General features: G+C 35.5%; 1 protein-coding gene across 1 annotated transcript in view; it reads right to left on the reverse strand.

Annotated features, from left to right (window-relative positions):
• Positions 1 to 26,474, reverse strand: part of LOC111045738 (neuroligin-1) — a gene marked incomplete at its 5' end in the record, with an annotated part of 124,775 nt that overhangs the window by 64,194 nt on the left and 34,107 nt on the right. The window contains 1 exon segment of the mRNA XM_039422708.1: positions 21,478 to 21,629. Within this exon segment, the coding sequence (XP_039278642.1) occupies positions 21,478 to 21,629 (152 nt within the window).

Here is a 26,474-nt window from a genome sequence, read left to right on the forward strand (position 1 = left end):
ATTGGTACAATATATAGTACTAGCATCGGCTAATGGCCCATCACTCCCTCAAGCATTCAAAAACAGCGAGCCTCTTTCAGTTTGCTTATGGAGAGTGGTCAACGTTGTAATGGCAGTGGAGGAGGATAGGAACAAAACGTTGCCGATTCTCTGCCTTGCCACTGTCTTCTATAGACGGTAGCTAACAATAATAATATTGACTGACCTGGCTGGTTCAGGTCTGGTGTCAGAGTTTTCAGGTCACATCTGATCAATTTCAGGGCCTCTGGCATGACCTAACGACTGCTTTTCAGGCAACGGGGACCAATAGCTATTACTTTATCTGATACCGGTATATCTGATGCTATATTAACTGTATATGCTATATAAACAATTCTTGTTTAAAATGGTGAATTATGAGTTATGCGTCAAGAAAATACATTTTTTAATGATTAATTGATGAATTTTCATAATTATTTATTCATTTCTTTATTTATTTATCATTTACAATCAACTTAAGGACAAAGAAACAGACTACAGTCCAAAACTTCTTTTCATCCCAATTTCATAAAATAAATTGTCCAAATAAAGGTTATGTGCGACTTTCCAATTCTTCACTAATTTCCACATTAAAACAAAACACAAACACTTGCAACAATTAATTTTGAATTAAAAAGATTAAGATACGATGGATAACAAAATTGAGATTAAATAATGTTTTATTGACTGAGTATATTCCTACATTGTTAAAAGACGATCCGACAACGTTGCAGAGCTAGAAAGGGTCTGATGATCGCTGTCTGCTTTGTCGAATGATAGACAAGGATAGCAACACCAATGTTTATCAAATACTGCCTTTATAATATAGACCTCATTGTATCGGATGTTATAATTTATGATATTAATATTAACAGTTCATTCTTGTTTAAAATGATGAATTTTTTGTGCCAAGAAAATATTTTCTAAATGAAGAGTTAATGATAAGTTTTCAAAACTGAATTTGAATATTCTGTTCTATCATCCTACATTGTTAAAAGACTATCCGGCAACGATGCAGAGCTAGAAAAGGATAGCGCTGTCTGCTTTGTCGAATGATAGACAAGGATAGATAGCAACCCCAATGTAAATCAAATACTGCCTTTATAACGTGGACTTCACTATAGACACGACTCTAATCTGTCAGAGTCCTGAAGACGTCAGTCAGCATCTTGAGAAGGGTGGAAGCAAATAAAACCCCCTTCGTTCGAACTCAGCGGTGAAAATCTCAGATGTTGATTGGTTAACGCTGGATTAAACAGCTTTTCAACGAAGCCAGTCGAGCGGGAAAGGTTGTATATCGCACAAAAACTGGAATCGTATTGAAATTCTGAAGATGGAGAGAGGGAGGTATGATTATTTTGACTTGGAGAGGAATTAAGAAGCCTCAAGAAAGCTGAATTAAGGGAGTGAGGTATGATTATCTAAACTTGGAGAGGAATTAAGAAGTCTCAAGAAAGCTGAATGAGAGGTGCTTTCATATTCAAAACATTGAACACGGGCGGCTGAATATTGAAGATTGATTGATTGATTGATTGAGTACTTTATTTATGTAGATTACAATCTATACTGGCTTATACACTTAATACAATAGCTTACAATACAGCAAAATTATAGATGAATTTACATAATATAGACTAAGAAAATAATTATTGAACTGTATATGGTATGAAAAAGTAATTTTTAATACGATAGCACGTGCAGAAAGTAAGTTCCGTTTCAATTTATATCCGCTGCAGCACTGCGATCGCAGTTCCGCACATGTGCGGTAGACGCTCTGTATCAAGGAGAAGAAACGTGCGCCATTTGGAGATCGCTGTCAGCCACGAACGTTCTGTTGTGCTTGTTTACAATGTCGGTTTTGCCCCACTTTCCCCTATTAACTGTCAATTTTTGTTTAAAATGGTGAACTATTTGTTATGTGTCAAGAAAATATAGTTTTTAATGATTAATTGATGAATTTTCATAATTAAGATTAAATGTTTTATTGACTGAGTATATTCCTACATTGTTAAAAGACGATCCGGCAACGTTGCAGAGCTAGAAAGGGACTGATGATCGCTGTCTGCTTTGCTGAATGATAGACAAGGATAGCAACTCCAATGTTCATGAAATACTGCCTTTATAATATAGACCTCATTGTATCGGATGTTTATATACCTGAATATATGATGTAATATTAACAGTGTTCATTTTTGTTTAATAATGATTAATCATATTTTATATGCCAAGAAAATATATTACAAATATACAGTTAATAATAAGTTTTCAAAATTGAGATTGAATATCCTGTTTATTGAGTACCCATATTAATAAAATGCTAAAAGACGATCTGGCAACGTCGCAGAGCTAGAAAAGGATAGCGCTGTCTGCTTTGTCGAATGATAGACAAGGATAGCAACCCCAATGTAAATCAAAAACTGCCTTTATAACGTGGACTTCACTATAGACACGACTCCAATCTGTCAGAATCCTGAAGACGTCAGTCAGCATCTTGAGAAGGGGGGAAGCAAACAGAATCCCCTCCGTTCGAACTCAGCGGTGAAAATCTGAGATGTTGATTGGTTAACGCTGGATTAAACAGCTTTTCAACGAAGCCAGTCGAGCGGGAAAGGTTGTATATCGCACAAAAACTGGAATCGTATTGAAATTCTGAAGATGGAGAGAGGGAGGTATGATTATTTTGACTTGGAGAGGAATTAAGAAGCCTCAAGAAAGCTGAATTAAGGGAGTGAGGTATGATTATCTAAACTTGGAGAGGAATTAAGAAGTCTCAAGAAAGCTGAATGAGAGATGCTTTCATATTCAAAACATTGAACACGGGCGGATAAAAATTGAAGATCGGAGACTGCAACTGGAAATCATTACAATAATTTCTAATTAATTTATTAATTCAAGACATCCAAATTCAAAATTTATAGTTTTCATTTTTGTTTTGGACTGAAATTTTATCAAAATTGTACACGTGAAATTCTAACCTTATTTCGAACTTTTTCACCTATAAATTTAGAAGAAAGATAGCACAAGGACTATCTTATTATTTTATCTTTCAATATTATTACATTTGTGTCATTTGCATTGTGAATAAATAAATAAATGAATAAATAAATTGGTGGCAATTAATGTGAATCTATTTGAAAGTTATTAAAGAATGAGTCCTTAAATAATGAAAATGATATTTTTCTTTCTCACAATAATACTATTTCAGCTCAGTCACAGTTCATATGAATCCCGAAGGCTGTTCTCATACACACATTCTTTAGTTTTAAAATAGGTATGTCGGCATGATATGGATGTCTCACTCCGATGTCTTTTATTACTGTGTTGGTTTGTTTTGGAGAGTGAGTAGAAATAATAATAAGAGGGCTGACAAATAATTTTTAAATAGTAGCGCTCATCGAATTTCATGTAGCTGTTTACCCTGTTGTCGATATTTGCAGTAGCAGAAGCCTTCGGGGTGATTTACAACATTAAATTTGTACTTTTTATGTAGTTGAGAAGTTAATATTGTGGTAATTATTCATATTGAATGAAAAAGACTAAGAAATTGTCAAAAACCACAGATTTATTGATACTTAGAAGGACCGGTTTCGGTTATTACACCATTGTAAACCAGTTATCAGAGATTGACAATGGTGTAATAACCGAAACAGGTCTTTCTAAGTATCAATAAATCTGTGGTTTTTGACAATTTCTTAGTCTTTTCCATTCGATATTTAATTTGGATTTTCGTTTAATAATAAGAGGGTTAATACGGCCATAATGAGGTCCATTTCATGTAAGAAGCGGAAAAAGTTTGAAGTGCAGCGTTGTCAATTCTCTGCCTTGTATAGAAGATAGCTCATATTGGCATCTTCCATGAGAAATATTTACGATTCATTCTTGTTTAAAAGTTATTCGTCAAGAGAATATATTTTCAATGATTAAATTACCAAATTTCATAATTAAGATTGAATATTTCCAAATTTATTATCATTATTAAAAACACACAAAACAAAATAACAAAGAATTACAAAACAAATAAAATACAATAAAATGTTACACATGTAGAAAACCATGGGCCTTGTGGTTGGGTGTGTTGGAGAAGAGGAAGAAAAGAGAGAAAGATACCTAGCCAACTATCTTCTTTCCTATGTAAAGAAGAGAAGAGAGAAGTGATGAGGAGAAAAGGGAAGGGAGAAATGGGGTAAGGAAGTAACAGAGGAATAGGTACGCAAAATAAAGGTAAGCGAGTCCACTGAAAAATGAAAAAAAAAATGTTAATCAATTATATTTATACATTGTTAAAACACGATTTGGCAACGTTGCAGAGCTAAAATAAGATAGCGCTATCAGATGTTTCGAATAATAGTCAGGGATAGCAACACAATATTAATGGAAAAAATATATACTGCCTTTAATTAAATGAAAATACTAATAAATTGTCAAAAACCACAGATTTATTGATACTTTGAAAAACCGGTTTCGGTTGTTACACCATTGCCAATCTCTAATAAACGTCAATCTCTCAGTTTCTTAAAGATTGACAATGGTGTAACAACCGAAACCGGTCTTTCTAAGTATCAATAAATGTGTGATTTTTGAATATTTCTTGATATTTCTATTCAATATGAATAATTACCACAATATTAACATTCTTTCTGAGTATCAATAAATCTGTGGTTTTTGACAATTTCTTGATATTTTCATTTAATATGAATAATTACCACAATATTAACTTCTCAACTACACAAAAAGGGAAAAATACTGCTATTATTACGGGGACCTCACTATATTTTTAGGCTGGCTAATGAGGCTTATATAAGAGCTAATCTGGCTGATAAGGGAGATCTAGTGTCTCCAGTCCAAAAAAGTGTCAATGAAGTGTGAAAAATATGAATGAGAAACTGGCTTGAATGAGAATGTTTTCCATCACTTTCCACAATTTTCATTGATAATAACTCTCCAAAACCCCTCAAGTGTAACACGCACTCCACTCTAAAAGACTACATAATACGGCAGACACCGTTGCGAAATATTTCATTCAAGCTAATCGACAAGCGAAGGCCCATTCATATTGACCTGCACGCAAATTCTTTTTTGGTGTCTGGCAAACTTTAATTGTGCGCCACTGTACGGCGCTACGCTATTCAAAGTGCTTTCATGTGTTCTCCAAATGGTGCGAGAACGGTTCACTAACAACTTGAGAGAGTGAGAGAGACCGAGTGAGGATAGGAGAAAGACTGCGTATGTAGAACTTTTTCCAACTCTGCCATGCAGGCAACCCTTAAAAAGCAGCTCAAAAGCGCTCCAAAGTATTGGATTTTCATGCAAAGAGTTTGGGAACTGCAGAGAAGTCTTACGACAGGACTTCTACTGAATACATTCCGCTCCAGCAGAATGTCAGCCTACTTGATAAAATTCGAAATAAGTATTTTGCCGTATTATGGGATAAGTTGAGCGGCCCCAACACACAATTGAAATATGGGGAAGTTTGTGTTCGAAAGTAACTTCCCAAATCTTGGTTGGATCGTTTTATGATATTGTACGATGTTCGTTCATATTTTTATTTCGGAATGCTAAACGTTCTTGTAGTTGATGATGGAAAAATTTCGGAACTGATAACTATTAAAGAATTCATCACTAAAATTATTACTATGTAGATTACTGAAAATAGGATGTGAGAGACCTCAACAAAAATAAGCACATTCAAGAGGTCAAACCGCAACTCATGATAAACATTTTCTTGAAATTTCAAAGATTTATTTATTCATTTTATTCATTTATTGTATAAAATACTATAATCATAATACAATCAAGACATTGGAGGAAAAACTAGGCAAAGCCTGTACTATTTCTCTCCAAAAATTTTGATAAAATGTTAATGTTCTCCAAAAGATAAGGTTATATAGTCACACACTGCTTCGTCACTTGATTTTCGGTACAGAAATGATGATTTAAAATTTTGAATTTTGAAGGTTGATTTTGTACTCTGAATGAATCACAATAAATTAGAAACTTTAGAAATATTACACTTATTTAAAGATTAGTCATAGGCCTTTGAAAGTCCACATTGTAGGCTACAAATGTGTTGCTGGTATGTGGTATAGTGAGTGGTATGTCCCTTTTACATTCTATATGTGGATAACACTGGATACTCACAAAGAAGAGTGAATTATTGGATCAGTTTTTCTTTTAAACGGAAAGGAAATTCTCTGCTTTCAATTTTAATGAGAAGTGATATTTGATATTCATTAGATTTTTTATCAGCAGTTGCATTCTTAAGAGGAATTGTAGGGGAAAAATTATCATCTATAATATTAGTGTTCAAGGTTTTACTGTGCACTGCATAAGATTTCAGGGAATGAATATTCATTCGAAGATTATTCGCTTAGAACAAATATAAAATACTAATCGTAAAGCTCGCTTCGCTCGCCATATCCGTCTAGCCAGGGGGCTCCGCCCCCTGGACCCCCGGCTGGATCGTCCAAAAATGAGATCAGCGGGCTCGCTTCGTTCGCCTGCATGTAGACCTCAGCGGAACCTCTGTACCGAATTCTGGACCCCCGACTGGATTGTCCAAGAATGAGATCAGCGGGCTCGCTTCGCTCGCCTGCATGTAGACCTCAGCGGAACCTCTGTATCGAATTTGAACGTATTATGTCAATCTGATCTCGAAAAACACCTGTTACTCTATCGGCGTAACTTTGGCGAACAAAATTCTTCCACCTCAGCTAAACCTGTGTACTGAATTTAATATATTTCCATCAATTATTGAAAAAGGTGAGGAAACGCAGAAAAGCTGAGAAAACGCTAATTTTGACTAATTGGATAAATTGGTATTTAGGAGGTCCTGGATAAATGCATTTCAATCTTCAACTTGGTGCCAACCTAACAAAGTCAACTCAACTTAATGCCAACCTGACAAATTTTTTAATTTAGTTACCAGAACAACCGTTTCGAAGAGGTACTCTCTCTAGATTATAGTTCTATATTAACATATAGTATAGAGATTCTAATTATAATTTTAAGATATTGGAATAAGAAGAATATACATGCTAAAAGAACTTTAAACCCTTAAAAACCACCCTTAGATTTAAAAGATCGCAAAAAGATTTTTCAGTGCGCCTCTAAAGGGCCAACTGAACATACCTAGCAAATTTGAATGTTTTTGGTCCGGTAGATTTCTAGTTCTGCGAGTGAGTGAGTGAGTGAGTGAGTGAGTAAGTGAGTGAGTGAGTCAGTCAGTCAGTCAGTCAGTGAGTGAGTGCCATTTCGCTTTTATATATATAGATGAAGAAAAATGAGACGGATAAAATTGATGATATAATTCATAAATTACGATGGAATTTCCGTTCAATTTTATGAATGAACGGTCCCATGACTGAGAGGACAATGTAGAATTGTAACAATTGTCACTTATTTTAGTCAACCGTTATCGATATGAATAATATTGTGGAAAAGATACATATATAATGAGAAAATAATTGAAGAGGATTCGATAATGGATTTGAATGTCGAAATAGTATTATAAGAATAAGTTCAAATTCAGTATCCTTCATAATTGGATTGTAAATCCCGAAAATTTGTGAATAATATCCAGAGAGAAACAGGATAATGCAATATTTATCATAATTGATTTCAATCGTCAAAGTCACTACCGCGCTGCTACTCAAACACACGTGATATACATGCAGTATATGGAATATTTAATGATCATTGGAGCAGATAAAACGGGGAAAGTTGGCGTTTCCGCATGAAAAGCATTTCCATAAATGATATGAGGAGTTCCCCGCTGGCTGGAGGGGAGGGATGGAGGAGGGCAAAGGGCGCCCTTGATCATAAAGGGATTGGAAAGGCAGAGCAGAGCAGGCATTTCCCTTCAACAATCAGGAAACCATTCAACCTGAAAAAATCTCTTTGTTCTTTCCATTAGAGGACTTTTCATGAAAATTTTCAGCACAAAAGGCCCCATCTTTCTCCGATAGTAACCGCGATTTGTTATCGGGAGCGGTAAAATGTTTAGGGTGATGTTGAATTTCAATATTAAAATTTGCAGGTATAGATTCACGCTATCATCAATTTTGTATCAGGTTATCATTATACTGATTACTCATCATCATCATTGTGTAAGAATTATTAAAACTCGAGAATGTTTATATTATTTTTCTGTGCATCTATATTTTGTTTATCAAGTACTTGATAATCAATGAAATTCAACATCCATATGATCTCCATTGCACTACCATTGTACTCCCGGTCGTGTGATGATGAGAAGTATATTATTTATTTTATTTATCTATTTACAATTTTTACAAAGTAGCACTGATTGCGAGAGAAAAACTAAGGATACTCCTTGTATTATTTCTCTCCCAAATTTAGATAACATTTTGAAAGTCCGAAATAGGGTTATATGGTTTCACTTCTCTAAAATGTAGTCCATTTTCACTGAAAAACAACGAAATTCTACAAAAAACTGTACTATTCTACAAGATATCCTTTTCAGAGAATCAATTTATTATTTGTTGAAACACTGCCGATTTATGAAGTTACTTCACGAAATTATATTATCGTTATTCAAAGTTTCTAAATAATTTTGTTGAAACACCGCTTGTTTATTAAGTTACAGCACAATATTATATTATCGCCACTTGAATTGCATTTAATCTTCAATTCTCATTTTTTGTGTAGTTGAGAAGTTGATATTGTGGTAATTATTCATATTGAATGAAAAAGACTGAGAAATTGTCAAAAACCACAGATTTATTGATACTTAGAAAGACCGGTTTCGGTTATTACACCATTGTCAATCTCTGATAAAAGTTTTTTATTAATGGTGTAATAACCGAAACCGGTCTTAGAAAGCTATGTATCAATAAATCTGTGATTTTTGACAATTTCTTAGTCTTTTTCATTCAATTAATTCTCGTTAATTTATATTTCATACTTTGTAAAACACGTTGAATAACTATCAACACTGTCATTTGATGTAAATTAGTGTATAAGCAAATTGCGATTAATAAAATCGTAGGTGAAACAAAACAATTATTTCAAAATTGAGAATTGAGTTGGCTGAATCACCAATTTTTGGCAATATTATTTGTGGAAAAATTATAAAAATCTACAATGTTTATATTATTTTTCTGTGCATCTATATTTTGTTCATCAAGTACTTGATTATTGATAATATTCAATATCCATAGATTATCATTCATCAACAGAATTGTATCATTTGTACTGCTGTTTTTATATTAAAAAACGTATTCCTTATTTTTAGAACTCGTGACTGGAGCTCAAGGCTTCTTTTTCCAGTCAATCCAAATCTATTGTAATTTAATAATTTTATTTGTAAAAAATATTTCTTGTATTTGGCAATAAATTCATCATCCATTATTCATATATTGTGACATACATGAATGAAGAACTCCAATGTTATCTAATCTGATTGTCACGCTCAAGTCCAACATGACTATACAACCAGGAGCTCGGTGAACGTTGACATTGTTATTCCTAGAGTATCCAAATCAATAAACACAACAAATCCATTCTATAAAGCAAAATATACTTTTTCCTCCACCTACTGTCAAAAGTACTTACTTTACTCCCTGAAACATGATACTAAAGTGTCACTTTTTCGCTCTTGGTACTAAAAAACAGAAAAACTCCCTAGGGAGTAAAAGTGACTCCATTTAAATAACATGGGAAGCATCTCTATTCTAAAAACGTACATTTGGAATAGGTCAGAAGGTCTAAGCTCAGATGAGGAAGCATATAGAGTAGTCATTAAACCAACTAAATTCAATACCTCAACCAGACATTTGATCGATATATAAAATTTATGTTTGTATGCTGAAATTATTATTACAAACTTCATATCACTATACTAGAAAAAATTTATATTTTTTTCTTTTAATCCATGTTATTCAAAATACCAGCCAACGAATATTACTTATTAACTAATCAAATTTGAAACGGGAACTTCATCATGGCTGTAGTTGTGGCTGTCATTGTTGTTACAACTTCAGCCGACAGATAGTGCTGTCGGAGGAGAACTGTGATTACAAGCCAGCTGTTTCTGTTTACTTTTTAGATTATGTTGTAACACATACGTTTTTAAAAATTGTTTTATTTGCAGTTTTTATAAAAATGTAGGTGGAGGAAAAATTTTGTGTATATCACGAGTGAAAAATGTTTTTTCTCCCTCAGGAAAATTGTTGCACTCGGCTTCGCCTCGGGCTTCGCCTCGGGCTTCATACTTTTCCCTCAGGGAGAAAAAACAGCACTTTTCACTCTAGATATACAAATAACTATTACACAAAACTCCCCCAATATATTAAAGACATTGAAGCACGGTCTATAGGCGCATACAAACGCCACATTAATAGATGGCTATTTGAGGTTGGTAGGATAAGAATTTTAGATTTTCTTAAATTAAATTATACTTTTTGATAAGACCAGCCTTAATGCATGCTGAGTCGGTTGGCCATTGTTCTGATTCGTTTCTCTTGTTCTTGTTCTTGACAGTGAGTTTTCTGCCCCTCATTCATTTTTCTCTCTCTTCTTCTTCACATCATACTTCATTTTTCCATCTCTCATTTCAATCTTTTCCATCTTTCACATATATTGTCCTGTTTTTCATTATGTTAACTTATTATGAACTATTGTCATTATGAAACTCTACAGATTGCTACTCTTTCCTGCACACAGGCATTTTGCCCATGCATGAAAAAAATGTTTATTATTTTTATTTGAAATGTATTTTGTTTGTAACATGAAATAAAAAAATAAATAATAAATGTTTATTATTTTCATTTGAATTGTATTTTGTTTGTTACATGAAATAAATAAATCAATTTCCATGTGTTATTCATCCCATTTCTAAAATAATTCCAGAAATGGAATATCGCATTGGAATTGATACAAAAGATGGCAGTAATACTGTGGGAGATACTGTGCAAATTTTCTGTTATGAAACAAAATCAATTGTCACGCAAGATTGTCTCGATTGTCACATTCAAATCAAAAACTTGTCAATTATTTTCAAGAGAATCTTTTCACGGCAACGGCTGAGGTTAGGCAACCCGCCACACAGCACGGCAACAGCTTGACAAGAAAATCTGGTGTGGCGCACTCACACAACTTTCCTTGCCATTATGAAAATTGATCAACTGATGCTAATGTTCCCGCGCATCTCAAGTCTACTATTCAAAGATCTAAGCCAGCTGGTGACAGGACTATAACGCTGGAGACACACGAGGTCTGCTATCTCTTGATAGTGAATGATTTAATAGAATCAACAGTTGCCAACAGTTTGCAATTGGATAATCACATTTTCTCGAATTTCGAGCTTATGAAAATGTTACTGAACATTAAATGTAGAGATTTTCATGCTCAATCTTTTCCATTTGAATTTTTTTGTTTAAATTGTATCTGAAGCCGGATAATCGATGATCTAAAATCAAACTTTGCATAGATGGGGCGGAGCTTCTAAACTTTTAGAGATATTGGACTTGTGGCAGATGATAGAGCTTATCGATGACTATTATAGGTATAACTTTAATCAAAATCGTTGGAGCCGTTTTCAAGAAAATCGCAAAAAAACATGTTTTTGACAACATTTTCGCCATTTTAGCCGCCATCTTGAATCTCATTTGATTGAAATTGTTGGTGTCGGATCCTTATATTGTAAGGACCTAACGTTCCAAATTTCAAGTCATTACGTTGATTGGGAGATGAGATATCGTGTACACAGACGCACATACACTCATACACACACACACACACACACACACACACACACACACACACACACACACACACACACACACACACACACACATACAGACCAATACCCAAAAACCACTTTTTCGGACTCAGGGACCTTGAAACGTATAGAAATTTAGAAATTGGGGTACCTTAATTTTTTTCGGAAAGCAATACTTTCCTTACCTATGGTAATAGGACATGGAAAGTAAAATGTACGTCCAAAAATCGATCTGTGTACACATTGACCTGTCCACACAAATCGATTTTTGAACGTACGATTCTTTACCGTCCATATAAATCCTATCAGATTAAACGGAACTTGTCAAACATAATCTTTTTGAAATCATCTGTTCAATCTAATAGAATTTATAAGGATGGTAAAATAACGTACGAACAAAAATAGATGTGTGTGTGTGTGTACAGAGCTTTAGCAATGATTTGGAGGAGGAAAAATGTCAAAATAGATAATTTCTCAAGAAAGATGAAATAGAATATCACGAGAGAAGAACTACGGATAAGAAATATGATGGAATAGAAGCAAAAATCAACGCTAATGGTCAACGCTTGCGCTATAAACGTAAGACACTCTTCACGAGTTGGAGGTGAAACGTGATGAAATATCAAAGAGAGAAGCTGGAAAATAAGAAATGGGGTGGAATAGTAGAAAAACCCGGCGATAATGGAAGAAATTTTCCGAGTGCTCCGAGATTGAGAGGGGAGCAGGTAGATGGAATAGGCGCACACGACTGAAATAAAGGGATTAGTCCTTGAAGGAGGGAGATGAAATGAAGCCTTGAATCAGACCTTATATTTCTCTGCAAAATTGAAAAATGAATGGACCAAGAATTGCGTGGCGTGTTAGAGCCACCAATGGGAGGGAAAGAGAGAGAAATAGAGACAGACAAATAAATGAAGACAAAGAAAGAAATGAAGACAGAGAAAGGAATGAAGACAGAGAAAGAAATTAAGACAGATGAAGAAATGAAGACAGAAAGAAATAAAGACAGAGAAAGAAATGGAGACAGAGAAAGAAATAAAGATAGAGGAAGGAATGAAGGCAGAGAAAGAAATGGAGACAGAGAAAGGAATGGTGACAGAGAAAGAAATGAAGACAGAGAAAGGAATGAAGACAAAGAAAGAAATAAAGATAGAGGAAGGAATGAAGACAGAGAAAGAAATGAAGACAGAGGAAGGAATGGAGACAGAGAAAGAAATGAAGACAGAGAAAGAAATGAAGACAGAGGAAGAAATGAAGACAGAGGAAGAAATGGAGACAGAGAAAGAAATTAAGACAGAGAAAGGAATGAAGACAAAGAAAGAAATAGAGACAGAGGAAGAAATAAAGACAGAGAAACTGTTTGTGTCTGAAAGAGAAAGATTAGATTAGATTAGATTTTTTTATTTATGTATTAGCAGGTAACCCGTGCTTCGCAAGGGTCTTTCTTAAAACTTGACGTAATGAAATCTAGAAGAATTCAAAATAGGCCTATAAGAATTCTCGGTTGATTGAGAATTTATATGCTGCATTTCAAGTAAATCAAAATGACCACCTTTCAATTGAAAAAAGAAGTTGGATTCAAAATGGCGAAAAAAATTTGGGTGTGACGGAAAACCTGTTTTTATCATTCGAAAAGGATCCCCAATCATACCTATCTTCTGATTTCCCTTTCAAGAGAAATCTTCTGCTGCTTCCATACAAACTGGAAGCATGACAAATAATTGAAAACTTGACAAACTGAAAACTTGATGAAATCAAATCTTGAAGAATTTAAAATTGGTCTATAACCACCCTCGGCTAAGCAAAAATCTATATGCAAAATTTCAAGTTAATCAGTCCAGTAGTTCTGACGTGATAATGCGTCAAACATAATTTCCCTATACTTTACACCTGTATAGGCTACGTTTATAATCCAGTTCTTTCCTTTATTATAGTATAGAAGATGATACATGGATGGATGATCTTTGTTATATTACTAAAAGATAGAATAAGTTGAATAGTTTCCCTTTCAGAGGGAGTTTTGACAACCCACAAAACTCATTTTTCATTTGAAAATACAACGAAAAGGTGCATATGACCTTATTTTTTTGCTCAGCTAGCCAAAATACCCCTCATTCCCATATTAAAATTTTCGACTGACTGTACAGTGAGTCAGTCATTCTATCAGGGCTCGAATAATTTTGAAATTTTAATTAAATAAAAATGAAAGAATATAATTTCTTTATGTAAATAACAACAACTTCATTCTACATATTAACTGCATGCGTTTTCATATTGCCGATACAGCATTGATGAAACTGTAGACGTTTATTTAGCACTTTGTCTCAAAAATTGTTCCAGCTGAAAAATTAATAATCAATGCCACGTGTAGGTCTAAACATTGGTGATTAATACCGATTCGGAACAAGAATTGGAAGATGATAAGATATATAGAAAAAGAATGAGAGTGAGAGAGGAAGAAGAGTAGAGAAGTACGAGAAGAACGATACTGGAAACTGTTAGTAGAAAGGAAGAAAAGTCGAAGATGTGAAGGATACAAAGTCAAGGAGTGTGATAAGAACCAAGCAAAAGTGAGGGTCGAAAAAGAAAAACTGGGGATTCCCACCAGGATACAAGAATAAAGTATTACCTGGACGAGAAGACTGAGATGAAAGTGGCAGACATAGAGTAGCCCTAGTCGGAACAAGGCCCTAAATCCCTACAAACATGACACCGCCAATCACTCCGGCTCGCAACACACACAGACAAGCGATACGTGACTTCTATTCTTTCCGTCGGTAAGATCCACTTAAACTGTCACCATTGCATCTATTGAGAGCTCTGGAATTGTTCTCCAGGAATTCTGACAGTGCCTTTCTGCCTTTGTGTTGTTGAGACTCACTTTCAACTGTCATAATAGTTTCAATGACGAGATTCGGTGTAGTTAATCAGGAACTCTGCCAAAATTTTTCTGCTTTTTGACTGATGGCTGCAGTAAAAACCACTTGCAACTGTCACCATTGCATCAATTGAGAGCTCTGGAGTTGTTCTTCAGGAATTCTGACAGTGTTTGCTATTTTGTTGGTTGGCTACTGTGATATTCACTTTCAGCTGGCAGCACTGTTTCTATGGAGAGCTTTGATGTTGCTAATCAGGGATTCTGACAGTGTATTTCTGCTCTAGTAGGGGTTGGCTACTGTGCGTTTCACTTACAACTGTCACTATTATTTCAATGAGAAGTTATGTTGCTGCTTATCTGGAACTCTGACAAAGTTTTTCTGCTTTTTGACTGATGGCTGCAGTAAGATCCACTTACAACTGTCACCATTGCATCAATTGAGAGCTCTGGAGTTATTCTTCAGGAATTCTGACAATGTCTTTCTGCTATTTTGTTGGTTGGCTAAAGTGATATTCACATTCAGCTGGCAGCACTATTTCTATGTAGAGCTTTAATGTTGATAATCAGGAACGCTGACGGTGTTTTTCTGCTTCTGGGTCGGTAGGATTCACTGCCATCTGGCAGCACTGTTTCTATGAAGAGCTTTGCAAATACAAATCAATTTCATTTCCATTAATATACAAATAAACAATCTAATCAATAAAATGTATAATATTCAATAATCTTAAATATCAATAATATTCAAAAATACAATATATGAAATTACTACAAATATAAAATAAATTGCATTTTTTCGGAAATAAACCTACTCAATTATGGGAAACCCATGTTCTAGAACAGGTGTAGTAGTAAATACAATTAAATTTAGAGTGGGGTGCAAATACATTGGGTAAGTGAGCTTACATACTGTTCGAAATTATGTTTTCCTACAGTTACGTTGAAAAGAGGCCATTGCTGCACTGATTACAGAACGCAAAGAATCACTTTTCCGCTCTAGTGCGGGAAAAATCTTCTCTGCACTCCAGATTTGCAACATGGCAACGCAAAATACTTAGTAGGTTATATGGAGCAACAGTGCAGCAAAATCAAAATGAAGTTGGTAACAGTGACTGCTGTGGCTGCTATAGTGAGCAGAGGTGCAACGAAGCACAACGAGCAAATTATTAAGTAGATATTATAACCAAGGACAACATTTTTATTCAATTTGACAATAAATTAAGGGTTTTATCAATAATAAAATTACACAGAAAAAAAATTGATGGATTTCAGGCAATTTTACCCATAATTACCCACTTTTCATATTCAATGGTAACTGTAGGAAAAACTTAATGTGAAATACGTGCGCAAAGTTCCTCTGCTGCACTCAACAAACCATTCCGCCCTCGCCTACGGCTCGGGCGTAAACGTTTCTTTCGGTGCAGCAAACTGTCACTTTGCGCACTAGTTGCACAAATAACTATTTCTATATTATGTCTTCCAGCTGTTGTGATCCAGTTTTTTACGGCGCATTTATATTTTCTTGGGTTTTCTATTATCTTGATGTGTACAGGGAGTAAATTGTGGAGTTTTGGTGCTAGGTGGTTGAAGTGTCTGTCGTTGGTATGTTACCTTCCTAGCCATGTTCGTGAAAAGAAGGCTTCTATTTCTTGTGTTATGACAGTGGTTTCTGTTTTGAAAGCTTTCTGGGTTTTCGTGTAGTCTGCAAATGATTTATAGGGAGTGGAGTTGTCTTGCGTCCATCACATCAAACTCATTGTAGAGCTTCGATGCTGTTTATCAAAGATTCTGCCTTTTTGTAGGATGACTACTGAGAGATTCACATAAATCTGTCAGCACTGTTTCTATGGAGGGCTTCGATGTTGCTTATCAGGTATTGTGACAGTATCCTTCTGCCTTCTTGTCAGATGACTACTGGGAGATTCACATACTACTGTCAGGATGCTTCCAATGGAGAGCTTTGGTGATGTTTATCAGGGATTCTGACAGTGTCTTTCTGCTCTAGTAGGGGTTGGCTACTGTGCGTTTCACTTACAACTTTCACTGTTATTTCAATGGAAAGTTATGTTGCTGCTTAACAGGGATTCTGGCAGTTTGAAGTGAATTCCACTGCAGACTTATTCCTGGTGGTGCTTGACTGCACTGCAGTGATAAACGACCAGAGAACGACAAATGATAAGCGCACGCCAGACGCGTGGTCTGCACACGCACTGCTCACCTTGACTGCGTGTGACTCTTATCTGCAACACCTAGGTCGATGATTAATGAAAGCATGACGGGTCAGTGCGAGATTGTACACACTACCAACCACCCTGCGATGGACGGTGATTTGGGTGATGGTGTATGGAGTTACAACGTGTACATCTTGAAAGATTGGTAGATTTTCATCGGGTACATCTTGAAAGATAGGTAGATTTTTATCGGATACATCTTGAAAGATAGGCCGATTATCATCAGAAACAACTCCCTGTTCCATATTATTCTCAGAGGTAATTTGAGTGCGGTGTATGGAGTTTCATCGGGTACATCTTGAAAGATAGGTAGATTTTCATCGGGTACATCTTGAAAGATAGGTAGATTCTCATCTACCCGATTTTCATCGGGTGCATCTTCAAATATAGGTAGATTTTCATCGGGTACATCTTGGAATATAGGCCGATTCTCATCAGAAACAACTCCCTGTTCCATATTCTCATCATATTATTTGAAATTCGAGTGTATGAAGTTTCACTGAATAATCTTGAAAGATAAGCAAGTTTTCTTCATAAATAACCTTCCTTCCCATTTGTGTTCAATATAAACAAAAATAGTGGGAACCAACTTGTAATTTGAATAGCATAATCGAATATGTTCTACTAGTGATTAAATAAGAACGGTTATACTGGAATAATATTATTGTAATAATTATAACAAGCTGATAAAATCATAATAAACTATTAATATTGAATGTATATAGGCCTACTGTGAATGAAGCTGCGTCTTCATTGGTCACTTTTACTTGAATTTTTAACGAGTTTGGAGACTTTGAAAGTCGAATTCACATGAATTAGTGACACATAACCTAGCTACACTTGGACTGTTGTATAAATTAGAATTGGAACCGTTTTGGGCTTATAAGCCTGTGGTACTTTTCTGTGAGTTGTGTAATTCTGAATGATTTAATAAATAAATAAATAGATGAATAAATCCAAGTTTCCATAACTTTGAAAGTGAGCCTATTATTATTGAGTAGACAATATAATTCTTAGATCTTACAATCTTTATTCAATAAACGTTTTCTGTATTCTATTCTATTCTATTCTAATCAATCTCAAAGTTTCCTCCTTCATCTGCATCATACTTTTCAATTTAGTTGTTTTTCATAAATTCTGCCACAGATCTAACCTGTTTACTTAGTCCATGTGTCTACTTTGACTAATTTCCGATCTCTCATTCCGATGTGTCTAATTTTCCGATTTGCAGGTTGCATTAAACCCTCGAGATTCGATTTGAATCTAAAGGTCAAACATCTAGTTAAATTCACAAAACTTTAAGAAGCGTCCACAATGATATAGTGGATTCAAGTTTCCATTCTTGTTAACTTGAATTCAAGTTTGCAAAAGGCATTCATTTTACACAAACATCAAGGAAACATTAACTGTGAATATACTAGAATCATTTGACAAAATGAAAAACCAACATGAAAAAGAGATCTTGACACAATATTTAATACTGATCAGTTGTCAGTTGTCAGTTGTCGATACTGGTCAGTTGTTGTTATAGTTGATCAGTCTCAGGTCTCATAATACTATTGTGATTCAATTATGAGTCAGTTTTTTTTTGTCATAGTCATTCGATCTCAGGTATTTCCATGCATTAAATCAAGCCGGTAAACAACTGTTTCCAGGACAAATAAACATATGATTCTCATTACAGCATACTCTACTGTAATGAAACCACATTTTTTTCTTCCCAGTCGAATATGTTTCCTAGTTTTGAATTAGAAACAGCAAAGCTGCTACAAATAAACCACCTTCAGCGCTCCAGGTGGAAGTTTTGTGAACTTCCACAAAATTCCTGATTCGGAATTTGTAAACTAGGTTATGTTTATAGAATGCATGTGGTAACTTCAGCACAAGCAGGTAATGTTAAGTATTTCTCAATTATTCTTCTTTGGATTATTATGACAAAAAATAGTGTACGTTACTTGGACGTGAATGTCTTTTGCAGTGCTCGAATGAAATTCTATTCTCGGCTAACGCCTCGACTAGAAACATCATTCTCGCCTGGAAAAGGCCCCTTCCCGTCCTTGTGATGTAAGATACTATTGTGAGTCAATACAATACTGATCACGATTACTCAAAAATACCTTATGATTTCAGGTAGTTGAGAAGGTGATACTGTGGTAGTTATCCATACAGTATAAGTGGACTAGATATTGGGCCATATGAATAAAGTTGAGCATTTGCTTATACTTCTAGAATATGGAGCATTTGCTTCATTTTCTATGAATAAACGTGAGCAAAACCTTTTGCTCATGCTCATCGAAAAAATATCTTGAGAATTTGCTCAAAAGTAAAAGCTTATACTCAAAATTGTATGAATAAACTAGAGCATTTGCTCAACTTTCGAAGCAAATGCTTCAAAAAAGGTGAGTCTAGTCTAGAGCAGCTCATCACCTTTTGCTCATAGTAAAATGGCTCAACTAATTCGTATGAGGAAGAGGAAACTATACCAGGTACGATCACAACCAAAAGTTGAGAACTATAAAACTCTTTTCAGATTCAACGATGATATATATCACCATTATTCCTACAAAAGGATAAATACAAAAGATAGCAGCTACCTGATATAAAGATAGCCATCACAAAATAGGAAATAGGCATTTAAGAAGATGAGAGTGTAGACGATTATAAGAAGCTTTTGATATTATAAGAATATGCTAAAGATTATTATAGAGATAACATTTTTTCACGCTATTATTTCAAAATTCTAAACTCAACTAACCTAAAACTGTATTCATGAATAGAAAACAGAGCAGACGACGCAAAACACAAGCGGTGCCCCCTACTTGCATATTTAGCGCTTCCGTGAGCTATAAAAACAAAGTAAGGCTACAAAAGCGAATCAGCTGATAAAAAATCTTTAAAATACGTGAGCCTTTGCTCTAGAGTTCAGGAGCATAAGTTAAGAGTATAAGGTAAAGCTTATTCATATAAAAATGAGCAAATATGCTTTTGCTTTTACCATGAGCAAGAGCATGGAGCATAAGGATTTGCTCATGAGCATTTGCTCTGGTTTTATTCATATGTCAAATCACAGATTCAATAGAAATCGAGATACCAATTTTGGATATAACACTAATCTCAATCTCTTGTGGAGCAAAACTGAACCAAAGTGTATTTTATAATATAGCAGAGAGAATAGAATGGAGTGATTTATTTGTATGTCTCTGATTCATACTAACGGCCGAACACTGCTATTCATTTATTCATTCGTTTATACATTGATACAAATAGGTTACAATATAATTCTCAACTATGAATGATTGGGGGAGGAACAACAGGCTTTAAGCCTAAAACTGTTCCTTTCCCAAACTTAGATAGAAATTGTCCAAAAAAAGGTTATGTTTACACTTCACGTTTTTTGTCCAATTTTGAGTCCAAAATATTTATAAACTAGGAATTTAGAATTTAGGAAAGTTGAAAACCAAATTGAATAAGAATACTTCACTAAATCATCACTAATAAATGAAAATATTAGTGGAAACAGTGACCTATCAAGGATAACGTCTCCCATTGGCCTAGACCAGCCCCTCCCCTATTAACGGTTCATACAGACGTTACAAAATGGCGGTTCATACGAACACTACAAACTGGCGATTCAAACAACCAACACAAAATGAAAGGATAATGAATAGCTTCATGTTACGAAATAAATATACAAAATCAATAGAAAAATGTTACAAAAACATGAAGAAACAATGAAATAAGAAGAATACTGTAACAAAAATTGCTCAGTTATACAGATTTATTTATTAAATCCTGTTATGTATTTTCCACAAATATGTTATTTCTCGATGTTTTATACTAGAAAGTACAGTAAGCTAGTATGCTTCAAAGTCAATCGCGATTAACCTTCCGGTAGTCGCGCCCTACTCAATCACACGAGCAGTCGCGTGTTGTATTTCGTACAACATCCAATTTTCCAAAGTGTTATGTACTCTGTTTACTGTCAAAAAATATTAATTAGTTGTATAATCACTTTTTCCATCTTCTTGGATAATTTTACGCCTATGACATTTGGATGATTACCATTTCTTAGCCCAATATGCTACATCAAGCAAAGCAATCAATTCTGTGTTATTGGTTCGTTTACAGTCCCCGTATACAGTCTTTCCCTATTACCCAATTACCCTCGCACAAGCAAAAAGCTCGTAGGCATCATCCGCGATAAAAAATTAAGAAATAAATATGGAGTTGATATTATTAAAACTCTACAATCTGATTTGAAATGAAGCTGGTGATGTATCCAATCTTATACACAGTGCGAATTATGCACTGTCGCGAGTTGCGACTAAATGGCACCTAAAGACTGAACCATTACTCGGTTGATACTGCAACTCAGTGGAGTGATGGGGGGGAAGTTTTGGAATGCATAGATGACTCATTCAATGACACCATCCCATTCAATAGTTTTGTGCAGCAAAAACTGACAATGTTGTATTTTTTTCAACATTGCGACTACCGGAAGGTTAAGGTCCCATTTCATCGATAAGAATATAGGAATTATTTTTACGCTCCAAAATCAATAGTGATAAAGTAGGCAAATTATTGACAATTATTGATTGTTAGCAGTAACTCACCCTTTCCTAACAAAGTTGGCTAGATAGTGTATGAGCTGCGTAGATAGGGCGGCATCCTGCGTGGAGTAGTTGTGAGGAAAAAAGGGCTGACCGCCCACCAGGGGCAGGCCCAGCACGTAAGGCACGTCCTCACCTCGCACGCTGCCGGCACGCTGCAACAAAACAAACCACATCCATAAATTGGCAGGAAATCGAGGAAAAACACATGTAAAATACGCATAAACACTATGGAATGACAATATTGTAATAGTATCTTAAGCTGCGTACACATATACGCGCCTCCAACCCGCACCGAGCACGCTCCGCCCTCGTACCGCCCTCGTTCCTCCATCGGATCGCAGTCGCTCCGCCCACACACCCATCATGAACGTTATGGAAGATGTTAGCTCTTCTCGCGTTCCCCGGTCGATCATCAATCGCTCTGCTGGAGTGACGTTCGGTTGCGGAGCAGAGCGAAAGTCTGTACGCACCTTAGCGTACACTATTTTTTGTCATAACAGTCTAAACAAGAATAATTGAAAAAACATTACCTGCTTGTCGTGAAGTTACAACATGCATTCTATAAACCTAGCCTTGTTTACAAATTTCCAATCAGGTATTTTGCGGAAGTTGACAAAGCTTCCACCTGAAGCGCTGAAGGTGTTTTTTTGTAGCAGTTTTGCTGCTCCTATTTTGAAACTAGGAAACATATTCGACTGTAAAGAAAACCTATGGTTTCATTATACAGTCGAGTATGCTGTAATGAGAATCATATGTTTATTTGTCCTGCAAACAGTTGTTTACCGGCTTGATTTAATGCATGGGAATACCTGAGATCGAATGACTATGACAAAAAAGTAACTGACTCATAATTGACTCACAATAGTATTATGAGACCTGAGACTGATCAACTATAACAACAACTGACCAGTATCGACAACTGACAACTGACAACTGATCAGTATTAAATATTGTGTCAAGATCTCTTTTTCATGTTGGTTTTTCATTTTGTCAAATGATTCTAGTATATTCACAGTTAATGTTTCCTTGATGTTTGTTCTGTTTATTTGTTCTGCAAACAGCTGCTTACTGGATTGAAAACATGGAAATCAGCTGAGATTGAATGATTATGACAAAAATATTGTATTATAAATGGTTCATGGAGCAAATGAATCAATCAAGAAATGGTTATGAGAGGAGGTATCCTCACAGGAATGATCTGTTTCATAAGTGTGAGAATAGCAAAAAATCATTATTTCAGAATGAAACTATCAATCTGCTATGAATTTGAACCAGAGGAATAGATCAGTTGATTCAAACCTGGAATGAAATACATTACTTTCTAATGAACGCGACCATACCTACATATATTCAAACGAAAAGAGCACGTTATCAATTATCATTTTGTACAGTTTTTCATTATTCAATCCATTAATTCTCGTAATTCCTCGTACATGTAAACATAATTTATTTCTAATGAGAATAATTCTCCGATCCACCTCATCATGAAAGTTTTTCACTCATTTCACGAGATGGGGATGAGGTTACAACAACGTTATAAAAACACGTGTACTCCAGTTTTTTCTCATATTAGAGATATTGCAGGTGATTGGTTTCTTTTATTTTTGCTGAAAGTTTTATTTGTATATTTATTGTTGTTGAAGAACCAATGAAGATTTTTTTTTTATTCCCTGGAATAGCAAACGTTAACGCTGTCCCCCTATTATAAGGATAAATTGAGGAACAAATCAAGAAGAATCAAGGACAAATGTGAGGGACAAGAAAGGAAAGTAGAACACCAATTAAACCCACAGTAGAAGAGCGAGAAAAAATTGAGAAAGCAAGAGTGAAAGAAAAAATAGCGGATTTGTCTTTATTGAGGATGAGTTAAAGTTAACCCTTCAGGACACGCTCTGATCCCAAAATCTGGTGGAAGAGAAGGGTCACAGAAGGGGAGGGGGCAAGAGAAAGATAGATGTGTTGGGTAAGAGAAAGCAAAAACAACAACACACATGAACAATAAAACTTTATCGTTTGGCCAGTAGCAAGAGCGTCGACAAAACATGGTCTCCAACTAGAGTGGAATCCACTTAAATCAGTCAGCATTAGTTAGATGGGGAGTGTTGGTGTTAATAGGTAAGGAATACTGACAGTGTAAATTGAAGGGCCCTTCAACTAGGACACGTAGCGTCCTTCGCCATAAATTCAGCCACCAACTTATAAAACTATAACTCATACTATCCACAACTGTGGCAGCGATAAACACAGAAAATCTTGTCCTTATTTACGACTGTAATACTGAAAAACCGCACACAGGAATCTGCTTCTATCCGCACACAAGAAGTTGGTTGAACTCGCTTGAGGCCGTAGAAGGGTGTCCGAACATTATCGTAAATTCAGTGAAGCGCTGTTATGTTGTTACTTGCACAGGCCATGCCAGAAGAAAACGGTGTATGCTGCAAACAGCGCCTGATAGAGGTAGTGCATATTGGAACAAGGTGATGAACTGATGTTGACAGAGACGTGGCGTTTCTATTTGAACAAGGTCGTTAGAGCCTTCTTGGTGGAGGGCATAAGATATGTGCGTAGGGTATAGGTTATATTCTGTGCTTAGTTTCTTGTTTATGACTACTTATATGTATAAATTCAACGTTATTCTGTTCATTCACCCTTAAAAATGACTTCGAATTTGAAAACATTGTTGACCGAAGCGAAGCTGAGGTCTTAGTTTCGACTCGATCGGCTTTTGTCTGTTTGTACCGCAGTTACAGTTGCAGTTATTGTCCGATTTGGACGAAATTTGGTATACAAGTTCTTTGAAACAAGGCGCAGAAACGTATATGTAACGATTTTTGATAAGACCTCCGGTTTTAATATAAATTGTGCCGCTCTAAAATGTGCTGTATTGAATGAATGGTATCTTTGGAATGCTATCGATAGAGGACAAGAGTTGTCAGCGGTGAACCTTGAAACGTCTGAGCCGCTCGAAATCATACTGTATTTATTAATTGAAGAAAACTTCTCACTTGATTGCACCATTTCTTCCCTTTTCAACACGATATTTCCCTGTTTCATAGATAGTTTCTAGACCTACCGAACCGGCCGGTCGCAGCTTAGCTTAGTTAGCTCTTGTTTTCGTTTTAGTATGTGTATGAGATCGGAAACCGACTTGTGAGCACAAAACATTCTGCATAGTCATAACAAGCCGCCATGAAATTGGACCCACTTTTCATAAAAACATCATTAGCAACCTCCTGTCATTGTCACCAACAAAACCATTTTATTTAGAATTATTTTCCGTCTCACTGTCGTCTGTGAGACGATTCATCGTCTAAATTGCCTGCTGCATATTCCATTTTTCCGTCAGTTGACCGATTTCTTATAATTAATTTATTGTTAGAAAAGTTGTAATATTGTGAATATGGGGACGATATAAAGGTACCTCCTTGAGAGATATTTATAAGTACGTTGTCCCTGGAAACAATGTCTTTAGCACTTTCAATGGAGAAAATAATAGATGACACATGGATAAATCTTCACAATATACTGTACTTTCTTAATGGCCCTTCTCATTTGTTTGAAAGTTGTAGGCTATTCATAGGCTTCTCCACACAACATCTGTGTAATCACTTGTCAGCTGATTTATGATGAATAATTCTATAGTCTGATTTTCTTTACTCTGATATTGGCGTATGAAGGAAGCTCCTTTCTCCTTTTATATTATCCTCGAAATGCAAAATTTTAAAAACCTTGTATATACGTCGACGCGCAATTAAAAAAGGAACATACCTGTCAAATTTCATGAAAATCTATTACCGCGTTTCGCCGTAAATGCGCCATATATAAACATTTAAACATTTGAACATTCAAACACTCAAACATTCAAACATTCAAACATTCAAACATTCAAACATTCAAACATTCAAACATTCAAACATTCAAACATTCAAACATTCAAACATTCAAACATTCAAACATTTGAACATTAAGAGAAATGCCAAACCGTCGACTTGAGTCTTAGACCTCACTTCGCTCGGTCAATAAAAGTAATCCAAGTATATTATAAAGGTCACTTTTCCATACTATTGTGAATTGTTTTTCTATGTTCAATAAATACCTTCGACATGATTGAGATAAGAAAATTATAGTAATGGTTACGATGGATGATCCTATTCCAGCTTTCGATTTCGAAATTCAATTTCATGAGAGAATACGACTCATATTCTTCAGTCTCTCATTACTTATTGAACAACCACCAAAACTAAATACTTGTTTGGTACAAATTCACGGTACATGAATCCGAGAGAGCATTAATCCCTCGATGTTCTTCACACTCTTGTCTCCTATTCACTCACAAAAACAGCCAATCATTGCGAATCTCAACTGCAGTTTCAGCTTTTTGAGGTAGCACCACTCCCAAGTACAATGTAACAAAGAAATACTTCTCATGACATTCGTAGCACCGTGTCATTTTCAGTGACTTCATCCGGGCATCAGGTTTATCCACCAATTTCTTTTCTCGTCTCACGTAGCTCTAGCGGAAAATCTCCCGTCTTTCTCTTTTCCATCATTTATCCTCATCTTTATCCTCTTCTCTCAACTCCCATCAAACCTTCTATTCTACCTTCTACCCGATCCCTCACCCTGGCTTCTATCCTACCTCTCACCCTGGCTTCTACCCTACCTCTCACCCTGGCTTCTACCCTACCTCTCACCCTACCTTCTACCCTGAAAACCACTCTTCATTCCCTTCTTCGCTTCCCCCTCCTTCTATAACCACTCATCTTCTCTTCCTCCTTACACTCTATACTATCTTTTTCTATCCTCCTTTTCTCACTCTCTTCTACACTCTATACTCTCCTTACACTCTATACTCTCTTTTTCTATCCTCCATCTCTCATTCTCTTCTACGCTTTTTCCCTTCCTTCTTCAACCTATTTTCTTCTTATTTACCTTCCTTTTCTCGAGGTCAGGTCTCGGAAAATGTATTGCAGAAGTGATCAATCACGACACTGCAG

This window comes from Nilaparvata lugens, chromosome 3 (genome assembly GCF_014356525.2).
Source record: "Nilaparvata lugens isolate BPH chromosome 3, ASM1435652v1, whole genome shotgun sequence".
NCBI lineage: Eukaryota > Metazoa > Arthropoda > Insecta > Hemiptera > Delphacidae > Nilaparvata > Nilaparvata lugens.